This window comes from Callorhinus ursinus, unplaced genomic scaffold (assembly GCF_003265705.2).
Source record: "Callorhinus ursinus isolate GAN/ISIS: 27379988/994484 unplaced genomic scaffold, GSC_fseal_2.0 scaffold17, whole genome shotgun sequence".
Taxonomy (NCBI): Eukaryota; Metazoa; Chordata; class Mammalia; order Carnivora; family Otariidae; genus Callorhinus; species Callorhinus ursinus.
The window spans coordinates 1,400,698-1,419,501 of record NW_027397079.1 but is presented as its reverse complement, the minus strand read 5'-3'; the positions used below and the strand labels follow the sequence as shown (position 1 = coordinate 1,419,501).

At 50.7% G+C, this 18,804-nt stretch overlaps 1 protein-coding gene across 1 annotated transcript in view; it reads right to left on the bottom strand.

Moving 5' to 3' along the window:
- The window catches only part of DLGAP2 (DLG associated protein 2), a 729,358-nt gene that overhangs the window by 98,246 nt on the left and 612,308 nt on the right, over window positions 1-18,804 (bottom strand). Inside the window, exons 5-6 of the mRNA XM_073902242.1 lie at window positions 16,705-17,774; window positions 10,429-10,640 (exon numbers count right to left, since the gene is read on the bottom strand). Coding sequence (XP_073758343.1) covers window positions 10,429-10,640; window positions 16,705-17,774 — 1,282 coding nt within the window. The remainder of the gene's footprint in view (window positions 1-10,428; window positions 10,641-16,704; window positions 17,775-18,804) is intronic.

The window sequence follows — 18,804 nt, the reverse complement described above, 5'->3', positions numbered from 1 at the left end:
TCCTGCATCAAATTTCTGGTTTCCCTTCCTGCCAACTCCAGATAAAACTGCTTTTCACAAGCTCATATGATGAGGTCCAGCCCCCGGAATAATGTCCATTTGCCACATTAAGTCACATGTCTGAGAGAGGGATACATCATGGTAAAGCACTGATCCCACCCACACTCACCACAGAAGAGGGTCATCTTAGGCTTCCGCCCACCACACAATATCTGCAGTGTTTGCTATGAATATTCCAATGTTGTGGTCTCATGGGTACAGAAATCTCGTAAATACTGTAACCATTTTGTTATACAATGAAAAACTCTTTGTAAACATTTTTTACTATTGACAAATAAGTGAATACATCATTTTGTATGTTGAGGGATGTTTACTGTTTCTGATTAATTCTTTACTACAAATAATAACAAAGAATTAGAATTTCTTCTAGGACTTTTTTTAAATTAAATCTTTTATTGAAAGTTTATTATTTCCTTAGGATCCCATAAGGGGAATTAATATAAAGGTTTTTGATATACATTGCCAAATTTCACAGTGAAAAAGATTTTAAAAACATTTCATCCTAATGAGAATACTTATTTCAAAAGCAACTTAGTTCGTCAAAACCTCACTTTTTTAACTCCATGAAAATTATTTCTGTAATTATAAATTATTTAGATTTAGGTGCCTAGTTAATGCCCTGGCAATATTTACATTTATTTATTTGATAATTATCTTATTTATATACTTAGTCCTTAACACACACCTATTCACTGGATGAGTAAATGAATGAATTCATATGTTATGTATGACACATCAAAGAAGACAATGAATTCCACAGAATAAATTCTCTTTACTACATTTGGGAGAAGCACATGTAGAAAGACTCACTGCTGCTTCAAGTTCAGTGTTCAAGTTTCATGTTATTTAATTTTGCCCCCAAACCATACAGATTTGCCTCTGTTCTATTTCTTCATTCAGCGTGTTCTCTGGAAACAGCCTTTCAACAGCTGATGGATTCTGACCTATTAACAGAAACCCTCTCTGACTTGTTATGGGAGTACTGGGGACACTTATGAGCTGCTAGATATTTTGAAGTCTACAAAAGTGAAGAGAGTGACTTGTGTTCAGAGAACTACACTTTCAACACCCTTTACTGTTCGAAGGTGAACAATTCTCTGTCCATTATGCTGTCAGAGCTCTGTCACAAGCTGTGAGAAGAACTGAGAGAACGCTTCAGTTTCTGAGCAGGAAGGCACATGTCAGGGTTAGACAAACAGCAGAAAAGTGCACAAAAATAGCTCATGGGTAGACTAAAGAGTGATTAAGTGCATTTTGCAGCTTTGAGAGTTAATGAGAATGACTTGACTTCTGGGGAAATTGAGGGCTCATTTAATCAGAAGTGGGAAAAATGGGGAAAAAAGAAAAATGATATTTTATGTATATCTCTAAATCTAGTTCCCTGCCAAAAGGGCTAAAAAGGAGATGTGACCAATATTAAAGAACATCACACATTACAGAAGTCTAAAAAAGTAATTAAAAGGAAGAAAAATAATAGTGGCTCTGTTTATCCTAGTAAGTGTGTCTTTCCTTCAGTTAACTCATTCAATCCTGATTAAAGTGGAGATCAGAAAAAAACTGCAGAGTATCTACAAAGTAGTAAGGATGAAAGCATCACATTTCATCACATGAGATGCAGCAAAAGATACACTCTTAGGAACATTCATAGTCTAAACTCTCACTAAATAGGAAATCAGCTGACAAATGAGGGAAATAACAAAATGGATCTAAGGAAATAAAAAGGAAAAATTAACAAAAACATAAATTAATGAATTAGAACACAGGAAGACAATAGAAAATTGATAGACCAATGCAAGAGCTGATTGCACAATCTGGCTCTTACAACATTCTCAAGCCACATCCCAGATGCCCATCTTCTTTTCTCAAGACAACCCCGATGCTGGTGGACTGTTGTAGCCTAAGTTATGTCCCCAGTGAGCCAATCTGTACAAGAACATCCTAAGACCCTTATGTCCTGAAGCTGAATGGTTTCTAGAGATGCATGAATTGGCAATGGATTTCTGCAAAGGGACCAGTATTTAGGATAAGGCTAACCTAATTGCCCTAATTGGGCAATAGGACAGTCTCAATAGAATGCTTACCCCTCAGGCCTGTACAGAGGTAGAGAGTTAAACTATTCATGGATTAAGGGTACAAACGAACCCATTAATAAAACTAATTTGGAGTTACTGCCATGCTAGTCAGATTCTTCTTAGCCATACTGACAAGGATAAAGATTCAGAGGCAGACATATCCCAAGAGAGTTCCCCTATGATGCTATCCTGGCAATAAGCAGGGTTGGTCGCTGTACAATCACAGAGAAATATCTTCTTTGCAACATTATATGCAGTAATGAAAACTTAGAGGCAATCCCCCAACAATAAAGTAATAGATAATAAGTTATAGCCCATCTATTCACTGACATCCAGGCAAGCACAAAAACGATGTGTTCAGTCAATAGGTGTGCCGTGGAAGGAGGCATGTGATTGCTGTGTAGGCAGGATTTTGACCCCCATGATCTTCAACCTGGGGTGTTACATGTGGGAATGTGCTATTCTACATGGAAGAGGGAGATCAGGGTGCAGATGGGATTGAGGCAGGTGGTCACCTGACCCAGAGATGGGGAGAACACCCTGGATTATCCAGGCAGGCCCACTGTTACCATATGAACTCTTCAAAGCAGAGAAAGGCAGAGGGAGTCAGAAATACAATGGTCGAGATGAGACAGGAGAGGTTACAGAAGTAGAAGGGACACCCCGCCACACCTGGTTTTGAAGACACAGGCAGGGGCCATGAGCCGACCCATGTGTGTGGTGGCCTCCAGGGACTCAGCTGACAGCCAGCAAACATGGAGGCCTTAGTTCTAAGGCTGTGACAAGGAGACAGACCCCCCCCCCGCCACTGCTCTTGGAAAGGAACACAGGTGTGCTGACCCCTCAGGGTTAGCCCAGTAAGACCCATGTTGGGCTCTTGACCCATAGGGCTTTCAGATGATAAATCTGTCTTATTTTAAGCTACTAAATTGTGGTAGTTTCTTATGATAGCAATAAAAAACTAAAAATAGTGGAGAGAAAAAAGGAAAGGACATTACAGTAATATGCACAGTGTGATCTCATTTTTGTTTTCCAAGTAGGTACATGTAGACATTTATGTGCATACAAAAATGTCTAGACAGTGCAAAATTGTCAGCAATGGCTACTCCTGGAGACATGGGAATATGAGAGATAAAATGTTCTACTTTATATAATTCTGTGTTGTGTTAGCTTTTTACCATGAGCATAAATAATTTTGCAAGTTAAAAAATCAATTTAATAATTAATTTAATTAACAGACTGATGGTGTATCTGAGGCTGGCCCCAATACTGTGCAGACACCACTCTTGGCTGGGTTGCGGGGGCTCAGTGTTACAGCTTCCCAAGACACAGGTCACTGTGAGAATTTCTCCCTGCACAGGACCAGCCAGACCCACATTCCTTGTCTGCATGTGCAGTGGCATAGTGGGTTAAACAAAATCATATGTTCTGTAGACTATGGATTTAAACAGGTGGTTCCCCATAAAAGGGCTGGACAAGCACTGTGCTGTAGCCCTGGGGGCTAACGGCCCAAATGAGTGTTAATGAGCAAAAGAAGGCAAAGTCTTAGCAACAGGACTAGTCACTGTAGGCTAAAAACTAGCTCTCGAAGTAAAACACTAGAAATATCGAAAAAGTGGACAGAATAAACAAATCATGAAATTTTAAAAGAGGAATTTTTTCATTTGCCTTTCTTTCTTACTTAGTTTTTGATTTGACTTTAAAAACATCAAAACAACAGGGAAAGAACCAGAGTGAGACTGGAGTCAGTGTGCGTACTGAAAACACAAGAGATGAAATCAGGTAGAAGGCTAGGATTTACTAGACTGACATGATGGATGAGGATGTGTGAGGGCGGGTCCTCACACTGTCCGTGAAAGGAGGAGAGAGAAACAGGCAGCCAAGTTGAGTGTGCCCACCCCCCTCTGTGGACAGTGGGCTGGCGCCCCTCTTGGCTGAAGACCTGGGGGTCCGGAGCCTGGTGCCACTCCTACCATCGGCCCCTACCTCCCCCTCCGACAGCGTCCTCTGGTGAGAGACCCTGCCAGCTGGCGCGGAGTCAGGAGGCGGGACTCCCACTGATACCGAGGGCTCCCCCTGGTTTCCTCTGCCGAGTGAGATTCACAGGCAGCCAGCCCATAGGTGGCAGTGGAAACCGAGGCAGAGCGAGCCTTCTCCACGGGAGCATACGGTGTCCTATTAATTGAAGAGCTATGCATTTAAGGTGTGTGGTATTTTCAAGGAGGCTGGCATCTGGTCCTTTTACTGGACTAATATGAAAGAGTGTAAGGAATTGGGTGGATGTGAGTCAGTTTTACACACATTTTTTTTTTAATTGATGATCTTCATTTTTAGAATCTTTACAAATGATGCATTGACTGGTGCCCTTAATAGCAGTTCCTTAATCAAGTTGATTAGCAGTGATTCCTGAGAAGTCATTCACAAGAAGTTAGTTTTGCTCATTCGTCCTGTGTGTATGGAGCATGTATAATGTGCTAAACAGTGAAGATAAATGACGGTGACAAATAACACGTCTCTTGCCCTCAGAGAGCATACAGGTGATTGGGGGAAGCAGACAAGTGTGTGGTAGCAGTGTGCACGGGGTGCTAAGGGAGCACTCTGCAGGGGCACCTGATCCAGGGGGACTCCCAGGAGGAGGTGGTTCCGAGCTCAGTACAGAAGGATGAGCAAGAGCACGGGAGTGTTGGGGACGGTGGTGCATTTGGAAGTGGGAGTTGTTCAGTAGGGCTGGAATGTAGACCTCAGTGTTGAGGAACTTCTGGTGAGAAATAGGGCTTCACAGGTTGTTGGGGCTCGATCATGAGGAATCTGCCATGGGACTTGGCTAAGATAACTGGGTGCACAGATGGTCAAAGCTAGAAAGCTGAGGGGGAGATCAGCATGGGGTCATCAGGAGATTTTGAGCCCAAATCTGAAATGGAGTCCCAGTGTCAGGAAACAGCAAAAAGCCAAGATAGATGGCACTGGAAATGAGGAAAGTAGCCTTGAGGGATCCCAAGTCACCCTTCCAGATGGGTTCTGAATATTCTGAACACCCTGTGATTTCTTCTACAGGTTTCTCAGGGTGACTCCCCTCTCAAAAGTAGATTTGACTCCTCCCTAGTAGCCGAGTAGTTTGACCATTTCTCATGGACCAGTGGATTCCAGGACTTTCTCAGAACAATTTTCCAGTTTACCCAAATGACTAGGCTAGTCTGTGTTTGGAGAAAAGCCTGGCTCCCTTCTCCTGGGGCAGGCTGAAGAGCCAGAAAGGACATCTGAGCCCATCTTCCGAGGCAGGTCACCCAGTAGGCAGGGTTCTCTTCTGTTCCTCCTCTGGATCGCCTCCCTGACCAGCAGCCAAGCGGGAGGGAGCAGGTGCTGGGAGCACCTTGTGTCTCACATTGCCTGGATACGAACACACCAAAAAAGGGAAGGGAGGCAGACCTACGTTCCTCGTCTTCCTGTCCCAGAATGAAGTCAGCCTCTCAGCACGGGGGACCTGCTTGCACAGACCCCATGCTATCAGCTCCCCTCCTTTGGTTTCCAAGATGTGTTTTTTTTCCAGCACTGGCTCAGTGGCTGGATCAGACGGCGCCTCCACTCTCGGTGCAGGTCTGTGAACTGTGGCAGATCGCGGAGCTCTTCCGTTCTCTGCAGGGCCACCAATGTCTGCTGTTACTGGATGGTTCCATTCACACACTTGGAGACCTTCCTTTAATGTTTCTTGTGGCACAGTGTGCTGGCAATGGTCTTCAGCTTTGGGTTTTATAACACAGCCCTTACTTCACTTGCATTCATGGGAGGCCTCTCCCTCTGTCTCACCTTCAGGCTCACGAGGTTCTTCTCTCAGGACTTGGAGGACGTCACTTCATGGTTTCCCGGCTCCAACAGTTTATGATGACAAGTCTGACCCATGTTTTTGTTCCTCTGTATGTAACGTGTTTTTATTGTTCTCCAACTGTCCTTGAGCTTTTCTCTTTATACTGGGTTTCTGGTAGTTTGAATATGATGTGTGTATATACGTGCGGGGTTTAGTTTCTCGTGTTTACCCTTCTTGACACTTTCGGATATTCTTCCGCCTGTGATGTAGTGTGTCTCACTATCTTTGGGGCATTCTCAGGCATCGTGTCTGGGACTGATCCTTCGGTTCTGCTCCCCCTCCTCGGTTGCTCCTGAGGTTCTGGTTACGTGTGTGCCGGAGTGTCGGGCATTTTCCCCACAGCTCCTGCATGTTCTTTTCCACTTTCATTCCCACTCTTCATTACGTCGAGTTTGTTTGCTAACTTCTGTGGACCTACCTCAAGTTGGCGGATGTGTTACTCAGTTACATTGAGTCTACCAATGAGCTCATCAGCAAGGTGCCTCACTTCTGACATGATTTCTATGTGCAGCATGTCTGTCTGCCTTTCTTCCACTTTTCATCTCTCTGCTGATCCCCCATTTATGGGTGCACATAGTCCACTTTCCCACCAGGCCTCTTGCTATGTTAGTCAGACATTTGGAGGGTCTCTGATAGCTTCGTTGACCCCATCCTCACAGTTCTCTGGGTTGCTCTGTCTCTTAAGAGTGGGTTTTACTTCCTTTTACTCTGAACTCGGCTGGAATGCTGGTCATCACGTGCAGAATGGCAGAGGCAGAGGTAGGTAGCGTTTGAGCTTAGAGAGGACACACCTCATGTTCTGCCGGCTGAGATCCCACCACAGCTGCCCATGGCGTGGGGTGCTGGCTCAGTCCACCAATATGATTCTTAGATCTCATATCCAACTGAGCTTATCTTTACATATGAAGTTCTTGAAATAAGTCCTCCTTCATCTCTAAATTTAAAATGCCGCCTTCCTGGGAGATGACTCAGAGAGGGTCAGAATTATTAGAGCTTTGACTTCTCAATTCAACTAACCAGACCAAAAAAAAAAAAGAAAAAAAAAGAAAGAAAAAGAAACAAAACACTAAAGGCCCCCAAATAAAATCAGTTGGTCTATCTTTCCTAATAATAAAAAATGAATTCTGCAAATCCAGTATCTCTAGTACAAATACACAAGCTTGTTTTAAAACCCAGCAAATCGGATTCAGTAGTCACTTGAAACCTACCTTTCATGTGTAATAATTTCAGCTGGTGTCCTCGTGTGGACGGGGTCTGTCCCAGGCATGGAGCCTGACTGTCCTGATGAGTTGCACAACTACTGAGCACTCTGTGTGGGAAGGCACCATGACACGTGCACAGGATTTTCGCTGTTGGTTTGTGTTGCATTCTTTTTTTGAGAGTGAAGCCTTTCCCTTACTTACTGTTCTCGAGAACACAGTGAGGTGAAGGTAGGAGTCCTTATGTGTACAAAAAGGATGTATATTCAATTATTAATGAGAAGATTTTTTTTTTTTCTTGGTTAACAGCAGAAAGGCAAGACTGTGTTCGACAGAATCACTGTTGCAAGAGGTCAAGCATTTTGAAGGAGAAAATCTGCAGCCTTTACAGAAGGGATTTTATATTTGATGGCTTAAAAGGACTGATAACAGCCAATTAGAGATCCAATTTTCTTCTAGGTCTTTAGCCACGCAGATGGAAAAAGAGGTGCTGGTACAGTTCATTTTCTACGAGCATTTATTGTGACAGGGGAGGTGTGTACAATTGCTGAGGTTTTAGTGCACCAATGTGATAATTCAGAGATAAGAACATAAATCCATACGCTCCTGCCATCTTCAGGCAAACACTCTCACTCCGGGCATGGGGTTAGAATCACTACTTTCATTTCAAACCTGTGGTCACTTCTGTGACACTCTGCACCTCATTTCTCTGAGTTGGGGTTCTGTTGCATAAAATGGGCACAGTTATAACTTACCTCAGTAAACTGTTGAGCTTCTGTGATGTCCTTTAAAATGAAAATGAATGAAATCATATGGAAATGTATAAAATTCTAAACCAATGTAAAATGTGCTTAGATGCTGATAGGCAAGGATAATAACAACTTAGGGGATGTCCCTCCTAGTCACATCACTGGTATTTTCAATATGTTAACCCCAGAGAGTGACTTCTGGGAGATCCCTGCACCTGGCAGATAGCAGAGGGCCCCTGCTGGGCTTGGCCCCGGGTGGACACCTCCTGGGGCACTGCTGTCCCCATTCCATTTTCTCCAGGGCACAGTCAGGATTTGGGGGAAAGAATAATTTGCATGCTTACAGACAGAACTCGGTGCTCTGACACTTGCTGGAGGGATGAACAGAGTGGCAGGTTATGGGAGAAAGGGAGGAATGGTCCAAATTGCGGGTCATTTGTACGGACGGAGCGGACGGCCCGTGGGGGCCACGAGTGGAGGTCAGGCTGCTCTGGACTAGGACCAGTGGTGGCACCACTGGATTATTCATTCCCCCAAATGTCACCAGCACTCAGGAACCATCAGTGTGCGAACGCCCCACTTGACTCCCGCACACGGACCGTCAGTATCTGCATTACCAAGTCAAGCGGCCTAGGCCTCTTCATCACTCCGGGGCTTGGGAGGGAACTCTGGCTGTCCTGGGTGACGGTGTGGGTTCCTCAGACGTAAACTCCTAACGCCGCCTTGTGAGTACTGCCCCCGGGGCTCCTGGTGTGCGGCCCCAGGGGAGTCCGGCTGAGGAGGGGCGGCAGGGTCTCCACCCGGCGCGGGGTATGTGAGCTCAGTGCTGGAGGACAGCTCGAGGATGGGCACATGGGATGCCGCAGAGTGCTCGTCACGGGGGCCGGCGGGAGGGGCGGGGAGGGACTCCGTAACACAAGGATCAAGTTCCTGACTCTGAAACTACCAGATCCCTGCTCACCATTAAAACACAGCTTGTTTGTTTGTTTGTTTGTTTTGCGTGGTTTGCTCTAAACATACACAAGTGAGGTGGAAATCCAAGCTTTCAAAGTGTCAGCTCACGTCAGCGGCCACGCGCCCAGGGGTCCCGAGCCCCCAGAGCTGTGGAGACTGCCTGGGTGAGGCTGTCCTGGGGGGTACGGTCATTCCTAGTGTGACCGTGTGACTTCGCACCTGGGGGTTGGCCCGCCGCCTGCCTGCTGGAGTGGAGGCCAGGCTGGCATCTGGGCTGCCCCGCTTCTGATGTCCTGCAGGACAGCATTCCAGTAACACGGGCGACTGCTGGCTCACGCGCCTCCCATCCCCGACATCCCTCCCACACAGCAGTGCCGTCTCCATCGTGGCTCTGTTCCCAGGGGTCCCTGGCGGGCCCGACCGTCTCCGCGTCAGGCAGAGCGGAGACACGCCTGCAGTGACCGGACTGTGGCGGGTGCCCCCACCCCACATCCTGTGCACATCCCCAACCCGGTCACCCTAGAATTTAACTGCACCAGGCAACAAAGACACGGTTCATGCTGGTGAAGAGTAAGCGTGGGCTGTCATTTAAAATCTGTACTGTGCATCCCGCGTGCTGCCGTTAACGACTAACTGCAGGTGTTGGGAGAAGTCACGTGGCTTTGCTCATCGCCCTGCGCACCGGGCATGGGAGGGGTGACACAGGGATCCCACCTCGGTCTGGGGCCACGTGCCCCTGCTCACGGGTTGTGGTGGAGAACTCTGTGAAGCAGCGGCAAGGTGCCAAGACACAGATCCCGGGGCAGAAGCTTCACGTGGGTCAGCGGCTGCTTGTGGCGGGTGAGGCCAGAGAGCTCTTGCATGCAGCGGACTCCTGAACAGCACTGGGGTGCACGGCGTGGGCTCACTTCCGTGTGGGATGTTTCCCATAAATACAGTGTGGTACTGCAAATGCACTTTCTCTGCCCTAAGACCCCGTGTGATCCAAGAGTCAACCCTACACCCATGCTGAGCTGGTGGGACCAGATACATACAGCAATGTGAGTGTTAAGAGCCCTGTTTTCAAGTTGATATTAATAGCCTATTTCCCAAATGGTTGTCCTTGTTCCTACTTTCGAAAGTAGTCAAATTTATCAGCAACCTATCTTCAGACAACATTATAAAGCCCATGCTATTGTACTTGTAAAACTAATCCATGCCATTCCCCTGCCCTGCAAAAATCCTATTGCCTATGAATGTGCTTATAAAAGTTTAGTGAACAAGACATTCCCTATAATGATTTCCACACATGCACACACATTCCCACAAATACGCTCCTGGCAGAACCCACTGCCTTACTGCAGATCACACCGGCTATGCTAGTGGATTTAAGATGAGCTGATGTGGAAACCACCCAAGCAAATAACCAAAGGTCTGTTTTTTCTAAAGGTCTTAAAAACTGATGGCCACAAATCTAAATTTTGCAACTCAGACCCTGAGGGCGGCCATGACGGACCTGGGTCTGGACAGGGAGAACAGGAAGCCAGTCTTACGTTTGGAGGTCTGCTAGTGGCCTGGGTCCGATGGGCTTGAGCAGGGGCTCTGGCCGCATGGCCGCCGTGGGAGACGTCTTGGGGCTGGAGTCGGACTCCGCACTCTCCTCGTCGCCCATAGCTTTGATGTAGCTACCGCTTCGCATTCTCCTGCAGGGGATCTCCTCGTCCTTGGTGCCCGTGGGGTACCCTGCCCACTCGTCTTGAGGCACCTAGGGGAGAACAGACACACGCATGCATCAGGCGTCACCGAGAAGCCCGGGGCTCTTTGGGAAGACAGATGCTCTGCGGTTCCTGGAAGACACGCTCCTTACGGCCGCTTACCATTCGAAGTGAGGAGCGTTAAGATGGAGGCTTGCTGGTGCTGTCATTCAAATCCTAAAAGGACATTCATGTCCAATTATTGTTTTTTCTCCATTATAAAAGTGATAGATAAACATGGGAGAAGTGACAAAATGTGAGGAATGCCAGAGGAAAAAAACCACTTGTAATCTCAGCACCTAGAAAACAACACTGCTTACATTTTAGATTTATTTCCTTCTGGTATAAAAGGAAATTAAAATGGTCCTTGAGACGACTGGGGGTGGGGGGAAGAGTTCTCGGGGTTGGGGGGTAGGACGGCAGCAGAAGCGAGAAGGGGACGGCAGAGGGGAGGACGGGGCTGTATCCCGGGGCTTCACCCCTGCGGGCGGCAGGTACAGGAGCAGGGGAGGCTGGAGGTCGAGGGGTGTCCGTGGGCAGAACCCTTGCACTTAGTCGCAGACCCGACAGGCCACATGCTGCCTGTGCCCAGAAGGCCCCACATGCACGGAGGGTGCAGGCTCTGGGTCAGGTTCCCAGCCTGAGGGCGGCTGGGCCCTCAGACTAGGAAGCTGGTCGGCACCTTGGTATTTGCCCACCACACCCAGAACCCGAGCTCCTCACTCGACAACCCGCAAAAGTCACGGGACTAACACAGAGCCTGCTGCCCCAGCGTTCCCGCTCCGTGCCGCCCAGGGCCGGGCGTTCCTCAGCTTTGCACGGCCCCCGAGAGGCTCAGGAGGACCTCGACCCCTTTGGTCATTTACAAAAGCAAAACCACAGAGCAGGCAGCATGTGGGTGTGGAGAACCCACCAGGGTACGTGGCACCGGTCACCCCCAGCGCCGAGGCAAAGGGCCCACACGACACGTTTTTTACGCTGCAGGTGGTGGAGAAAGAAAAGCACAGAATCCTGCATTGAAAACATCTTCAGGGTTGGCCCTTTCCTGTTGCAAAGTGTTTGGATGCTTACACATACTCTGTAGAGCACCCCACGGGAATCCTCCATCCTTCCACTTGGCCAGGTGCCCTGCCAGGTTCTGCACGCCTGTTTGCCCCTTTTACCCATCTCCTTCAAACACGTGACCGTAGCATGGCTCTGGCAGATGGACGTCAGCCACGTCGTGGCCCGGCACCTCCGCAGTCCTTGTGAACTCTGCCGTTCCAGCCAAGACACACATGGGGTGTGGTAAGCATGGGCGTCTACACCCTCAGAAGCCCTGCAGCCCCAGTGGGGATGGCGTGGATGGACTCTGTCTACACCCTCCTGAGCAGGTCCACGCAAGCTCCTGGAACCACAGCAGGAACGTGTGGTGTAGCCGACCCAGGGGCTGTGACGAGGGGTGGGTCTTGTGGGACAGAAGCTTCCAGACTGTCACTGAGCTCTGATGGCGAGTCGCTGTGTGGCGGGGGACTCACACAGGCCAGTCCCCTTGGCTCCAGAACAGCGGTTGCCTGGGGAGCGTCTGTGACCTTTCCAGCAGGCATTGCCGAGCTCCTTGCAGCCTGGCACCCTGTGCGGGTGCAGACAGAAATGAGGCCATGTCCACAGAGCAGGATATCTGAAAACCCCGGCCTGTTCACGGCCCCTGGCCCTGAGACGTGGCTTCTGGGAAGGTGTCCTGAGACTGTCAGATGCGGTGCCAGGGGCTGGTGAATTAAGCATTATGGTCAAGGAGGAAACTTGGGCAGGGTCCTATAGGAGGTAACTTCAGTAATTATCACAATCACACAATGGGTGCTGCTCAGCCCCCAAAAATAATCGCGCAGAAGAATACGTATTTGGCCACGGAAAGAGGTTCATGGGGGAGAAGGCAATTTTTAAAGTACCGTCTGCACTCCACTTTTTATACTTTAAAAATAGACATGCCTGCATTATACACGGAAACGCAGCTGGGAGGATGTGGAGCGGGGTCATCGCTGGGAGGGCGATTATGGGCGCCTCGGTCAGTTCTCCTCGTACTTCTGTTTTCTGAATTTTCCACCTGGAGCCTATAGCACTATTGTGAAAAATAATAAACTTATTTTTATCTTAAGAAAAATCAGTTCTCAATGACAATATTTCTCAGTAGAGGAGATATGAGATGGATTATGATTTAATTGGGGCAAGAGACTCAAGCGCAGAGGGGTCGGCAGAAGCTGTGGACAGAGAGGGGTCTGGGCAGGCTTCCTGGAGGCAGGGCCTGGGGTTCTAACTCTCTTGGATTGGCCCACGGGCAGGCGCACACGGGCAGAGGCTCCCGGTCCCCGTGCCACCAAGGAAAGCAGCTCCGGGGAGGAGCCGGGAGGCCAGCCGGGGACAGATGGAGAAGGGCCGTATGCCACAAAGACACATTCCTGTTGGCAGCTTTACGAAATTTCTGTGAATTAAAAACGTTTCCATAAAAGAAACAAAGTAAGTTTTTTCCCCCCAGCAGCCGGTGAATTAACTAACAAATGAGACCAGCTTGTATTTTTCTGTTTCTGATTTAAGAAGCCAATTCACAGTCTCTGACAGAAGAAATTTCAATAGAGAGAGGGTGTAAACCAGAGTCAAGTGCAGGGTATGAACCCTGATTCCAAAGCATATGCCTCCAAACTAGCCAAAGAACTGAAGAGCCACACTAAGATGCCACCAGGCCTCAGTCGATAGATCTTTCTGGTGCATCACGGCGTCAAAACCCTGCTGCGGATGCAATGCCGTGGTTACAATGGCGCGTTCACCACTGAATCACGGGGAACCCTCGGCTGCTGCTCTGGGTCCACCGGGACCCCTTTCACACGCCTCGTGCAGAGACAACAAATGAGCTCTTTTTGGTAAAAGATGGTGGTTTTCCTAGAGCACAGGCATGACCCATGAGCACAGGAAATTGGGAAACGCGGCATTTTTCAGAAGCCCTGTTGTGCACGCTGGAAGCTTCGCGCGGTGCACGCTGACCTTATACTCGGAGGTTGGACTCGGCCGCGTGCAGAAGAGCACGCAGCTCCCTGGCTGACGGCGCACTGCCTAGTGGAGGTGCTTCCCGGGGACTGGTGCCCCCCGCCGCGCCCTCCTGCTGGTTCCATTGCTTCCCACCATGTCCGTACGGAAGTGCTTCCTACGTCGGGCGCCGGTCGAGAGGCTGACGTGGAGGCAGCAGCATAGATCAAGCTGGGATAAAACTGCAGGTTTGCCAGGACGTAGCTGCGGGTCTAGACCGCAAGCTGGGGGAAGACCGAGAGGAGAAAGGAGATCGAGGGGGGCCTGCGGCTTGAGGGGCAGTGGGGATGGTGCAGCCGTGCATCAGGGGCCACGGAGCCACGGAGCCACGTTCCCGCCAGCGAGGCAGGTGCACCTGCCATGTCGCCCCACCCCCACCCCCGGGGCTGGAGGCACCTCCCGCCCTGGTGTAGCGAGAGCTCCCTGAGCTCAGCCGCCGTCAGCCCTCAGCCAGCATGACATTCATTAAGAGTTTGACCTTAGATGCTTTGTCCGCAGAGGGAGAAAACAGGAAAACAAGAGTCGTTTCAGAGAATAAAATGCATCCTAATTTTCTTTCAATCCTGTCTGTTGTCTGCTCCGACCTCCTTAAACACATGAAAAGCCTTCCTCTGACATGTGCTCTGTGCAAACCGAGGGTGAGGTAACAAGCTGCTCTGCGGCTCAGTCCACAGCTACCTCATTCTCGGTGAGAAAGAAGGCGAGTAGGACTCAGAAACATTGCTTCCTCACTCCGTGTCTTTTCAGTCTAATTCTTTAGGACCCACAGACAAATTCCTCTTCTTCCCCATCTTGCAGCCGTGACTAATATCTGGGCTTGTGAAATCTTCATGTTTCTGCAGATTTAATGCAGTCGGCAGGGGAAAAACATGTCTGTGGGCTGGACATGGGTCCGTGATGTCCCAGGACAACCGGCCTGGGGAGACAGGAGCATCGCTTGTGAGGTCACGGCCATAACTCTTTGCCCGGTGCCCCTCGGTGACAGTGGGGGACAGCGGCACAGGCACTGCGCCCTCACGGCTCACCTCTGCTTTCGTACGTGTGTGGGTCTGTGCGCTGAGACACGGCTCCTCGCGGGCCCCGTCCGCCTCGCCACCCTCCCATGCATGTGCGTTGAGACTGCATGTCCCGGGCTCTGGAGCTCACACTTTGCCGGGGGCAGCCCCCGCCCCACACCGGAGCTGCCCTCGCCGTGTGCGGCACCGGCGCGCTGGGGAGGCTCTGGGAGGGAAGGTCTCACAGAGGGTGCTGAGGAGTAGGGTGGACGCATGCACAACATGGGGGAGCCCCACAGCTGGGGGCCCCATGGCCACGGACAAGGCACAAGGCACCTGTACCGTGAAACCAGCACAGAAGGAACCTGATCATGGGACACCGTTGCCCCCAAAGCTGGTTCCTCAACAAACAAATAACACACATGCATGAAATTCAAGGAAATAGAGAAAACAGAGGAGGAACCGATCGATGGGCTTTTAAGAGCCGGATGAACCCATTTCCATGCAGGCCCCTTATCTGGATCCAGATCCACACACACTGTTAAAAGTAAATCATGAGCAATCAGGCAAGTTGAATGTTGACCAAATCTGGGAAATCACTGCAGGATTATGATTATTCTTAATGTCCGAGGAAGGTATTGCAGTGATGTTTCAAAGGAAAGAGCCCTTGACGTCCAGGGTGGGTCTTTTAGAGGTAAACCCAGAAGTGCTTACTTGGACGCTGGGTTTCTGCCCACATAAGCCACATGGGAGATGGGTGAGGTGTGGAGGGGACCAGATTGGCCAGGAACTGAGCCTTCCTGAAGGGGCTGGTGAGTGCGTGTGGTCATTCTAGTACATGCTTGCCTTTACAGGGGTTCAGATCCTCCATAACTAAAACAAATTAAGAACAGTGGTTGGAGGACAGACACAAGCGTGCGTGGTCATGGGGAGAACGGACAGGAGAAGCTCCAGGACGTGCAGCAGCGTGGGGGATGTGTGACAGAAGCTGCATCCTGGAAAGGGGCAGGTCCTGCAGGCAGCCCCCCAGGGGCCAAAACACCTCAGGGGTAGCTTCCACGAGGAGCGTCTGGGCACAAGCAGAGAACAGCAGGAGTTTGCTTCTCCAAGCAGGACCTGCAAGCACTCTGAATCTATTTGTCATGTTCCTTTAGATGGGGACCAGTAAACATTTTATATTTGTGTAGCATTAGGGCTTGCGGACTACAAGCAACGTTTACATCTCTCCCATTGTCATAAAGAGTATTTCACCCAGCTACCCATTTGTCCCTTGGAGTAACTCTGCTGTGAAAGCAATTTGGGTGACGTTTCCCTTCGAGACAGAACCGCTGGCTTCTGGACAATGTACCAGGATGACCCCTGGAGCTTGGTGACCGCCCGCCTCCTGGAAAGGGTCGCACCTGTCAGTGCCGGGAATCGACCACCTGACAACTCAGCCAGCACTGAGAAGCATCACTTATGCTTGGGCACGTATGAGGGACTGTGAAGAGGAGCACAGATTCTATAGATATCGAAGAAAACCTTCACGCTTGCTAGCTTTGCTAACAGCTCGGGGAGCTCCTAGAAGTCCTAGCACAGGTGTCCGCGAACGAGGCAGGGGCTTCCCCAGCGTGCTCAGCTGTGGCGTGGCGGGCAGGCAGAGGCGCGGGGTCACGGGAAGTCACCCCGCAGTATGCCGTGCATGCCATCCGCCCGCCCCCATTCATTCCTGCCCTTGATGGAGTGGGTGAACCCCACCCGGGAGGGACAGGTGCGTGCCGCTCCCTAGCCACGCTCTGCGGTCTCTTAAAGCCTTTGAGCCACTCCTCTCGGGTCCGGCCAGAGAGCTCCTGCAGCCCGCGGGCCGCCTCCAAGCCAGGGCTGTCCGCTGGGTGGCTGTAGCTACATCCTCTGGCCCTGGAGGCACGCGGGAATGGCCCGCTGTGCTTAGGGCCATGGACTAAAGGGGGCCGGGGGTGCTCAGAGGCCCTCCTGGAGCAGGCCAGCCCACTGCCCGCGACACTTGGCTGCCAAGACCCCTTACCTGCAGGTAGTGGCATGGCCTCAGGGACGGCTTGACCTCCTGGTGGACCAGGGGCTTATCTAAGTTCAGGGAGCTCTTGCGGTAGGCCTCCTTCGCCTGGCTCACAGTCAGTGTGGACCAGGAGCTCCGTTTCATGTACTTGGTGTCGGGCGTCATGGTCAAGCCCTCACAGGCCGAGCACTTGACGTCACTGTTACTCTTGGATGTCTTCAGGGACAGATCCCCGAAGGGGCCCGGCAGCACCTCGGGGTAGCAGTGGGAGACACGGTCCGCATGGTGCCTGTTGGCCACGCTGGGCGTGCGGCAGGTGCTGTCGCTGTCCAGGTTGTCATCGGAGCTCCACCAGCTGCTCGCGCCTGACCTGTGCTTGCCCTCAGGCTTCCGCTCCTTGCTTTTACTCCGCTTGCCGTGCTTAGGGTGGTGGCCGTGGTGGTGGTCCTCCAGCCGGCTATCGCCCTTGGTGCCATTGACGTTGCTCTTGGAAGCGCCCTCCAGGGAGTGGGACTTGGTGAAGAGCTTCTGGACCGAGTGCACGAGGTGCCGGATCCTCCCAGGGCTCTCGCTGCGCTGCTCTGCGGCCGTGGAGGTCCTCTGGTACTGCAGCGTGTGGAACCCGTCCCGGTGCAGAGGAAGCTGCTTCTCAAACTGGTCCAGAAGGTTGGCGGGGATGCGGTTGACCCTGGTGCTGGTGTGGGACACAGCACAGTCATCTCTCGTGTCGTAGTGGGAGCTGTAGTGCATCCTGGGGAAGGTGCTGCTGGACATGTGGTCGCCCAGCACCACGGGCATCATCATGCACTCAGAGTGGACGGAGCTCCCGGGGGAGCAGCGGTGGTGGTCCATGGGGCAGCTCTCCACGGGGCTGAGCAGGTAGGGCTGCCTCGCCTCCTGCCCATGGTGCAGGTGCTCGTGTGCGTGCTCGCAGTCTTCAGGGGCCGCCAAGCCACAGGTGTGGCCCGAACACAGCTGCGCCTGAGTCCGGCCCCCGGGTAGCCCCTTCATGTTCCTAGGAGCAGGGGAGTATCTTCCTTCGTTGAAGTGCTGTGTCGGGGACCATGAGTACTGCTGGTCTGTTGAGAGAGCACAGGAAGCCATTTAAGACAAGGTTTGACTACCAACCAAACCCTTACTTGTGTGAGACACCCCACGTGGGAACTATTTTAGCCACTAATCAGGGGTCATTTGGGGGCATTTGAGTGGGTACTTTTTTTTTTTTGTATATACCACATTGACTGCTCCAAAGTATGAGCCCACCAAGAACCATAGACTCTGATATTCCCAAATGTTGTTGTACAAGTACAAATACAGACTGTGGAGTCGATTCGATTCATCGGGTCTTGGGACAGCAAGATTTTGTGGTATTCAACAAATACACAGTTTGCAGGGAAAATGAGTTACATTTCAATCAGATAGGAGGCTCCCTTAAGAAGTTTACAAAGTAACATCTACTGTTTACTTAGTAACATTCCTCGGGATGCCAATGTGCTACACGCTAATGTATTAATCCTGACGCCTCAGGCCACATGCTCATGCTCGCCTCCCAGCGAGAGAGAAGGTGGCTTTCTCGAGGCCATCTGGCTGTCAAGACGAGGACTAAACCAGGACGTCCTGGCCTTTCATTACAGATACTTGCTTTTGAATAGTAAGATTTTTTTAAAGGTTTTTTATTTATTTATTTGGCAGAGAGATACAGAGAGAGAACAAGTAGGTAGAGAGGCAGGCAGAGGGAGAGGGAGAAGCAGGCTCCCCACTGAGCAGGGAGCCCTATGCGGGGCTCGATCCCAGGACCCTGGGATTATGACCTGAGCCGAAGGCAGCCGCTTAACCGACTGAGGCACCCTACATAACAAATGGTTTGGTTCTGTGAGACACAATATTGTGCACAGATACACTGTTAGGGGAAACCCTCATGGAGGGTGCTGGGTTCTTGCTAGGGAGGCGGCTGAGTGCAGCATGAGATGCTGACACCCAGACACGGGCTTGTTGGGGTTCGGGTCCCAGTTCTGCTGCCACGTGGTGTGTGACTCCAAGGGTCAGGCAGGCGGGCCCGCTGTACTCCCTGGGTTCCGTATGTGACGGGCAGGCAGGACACTGGCTAAG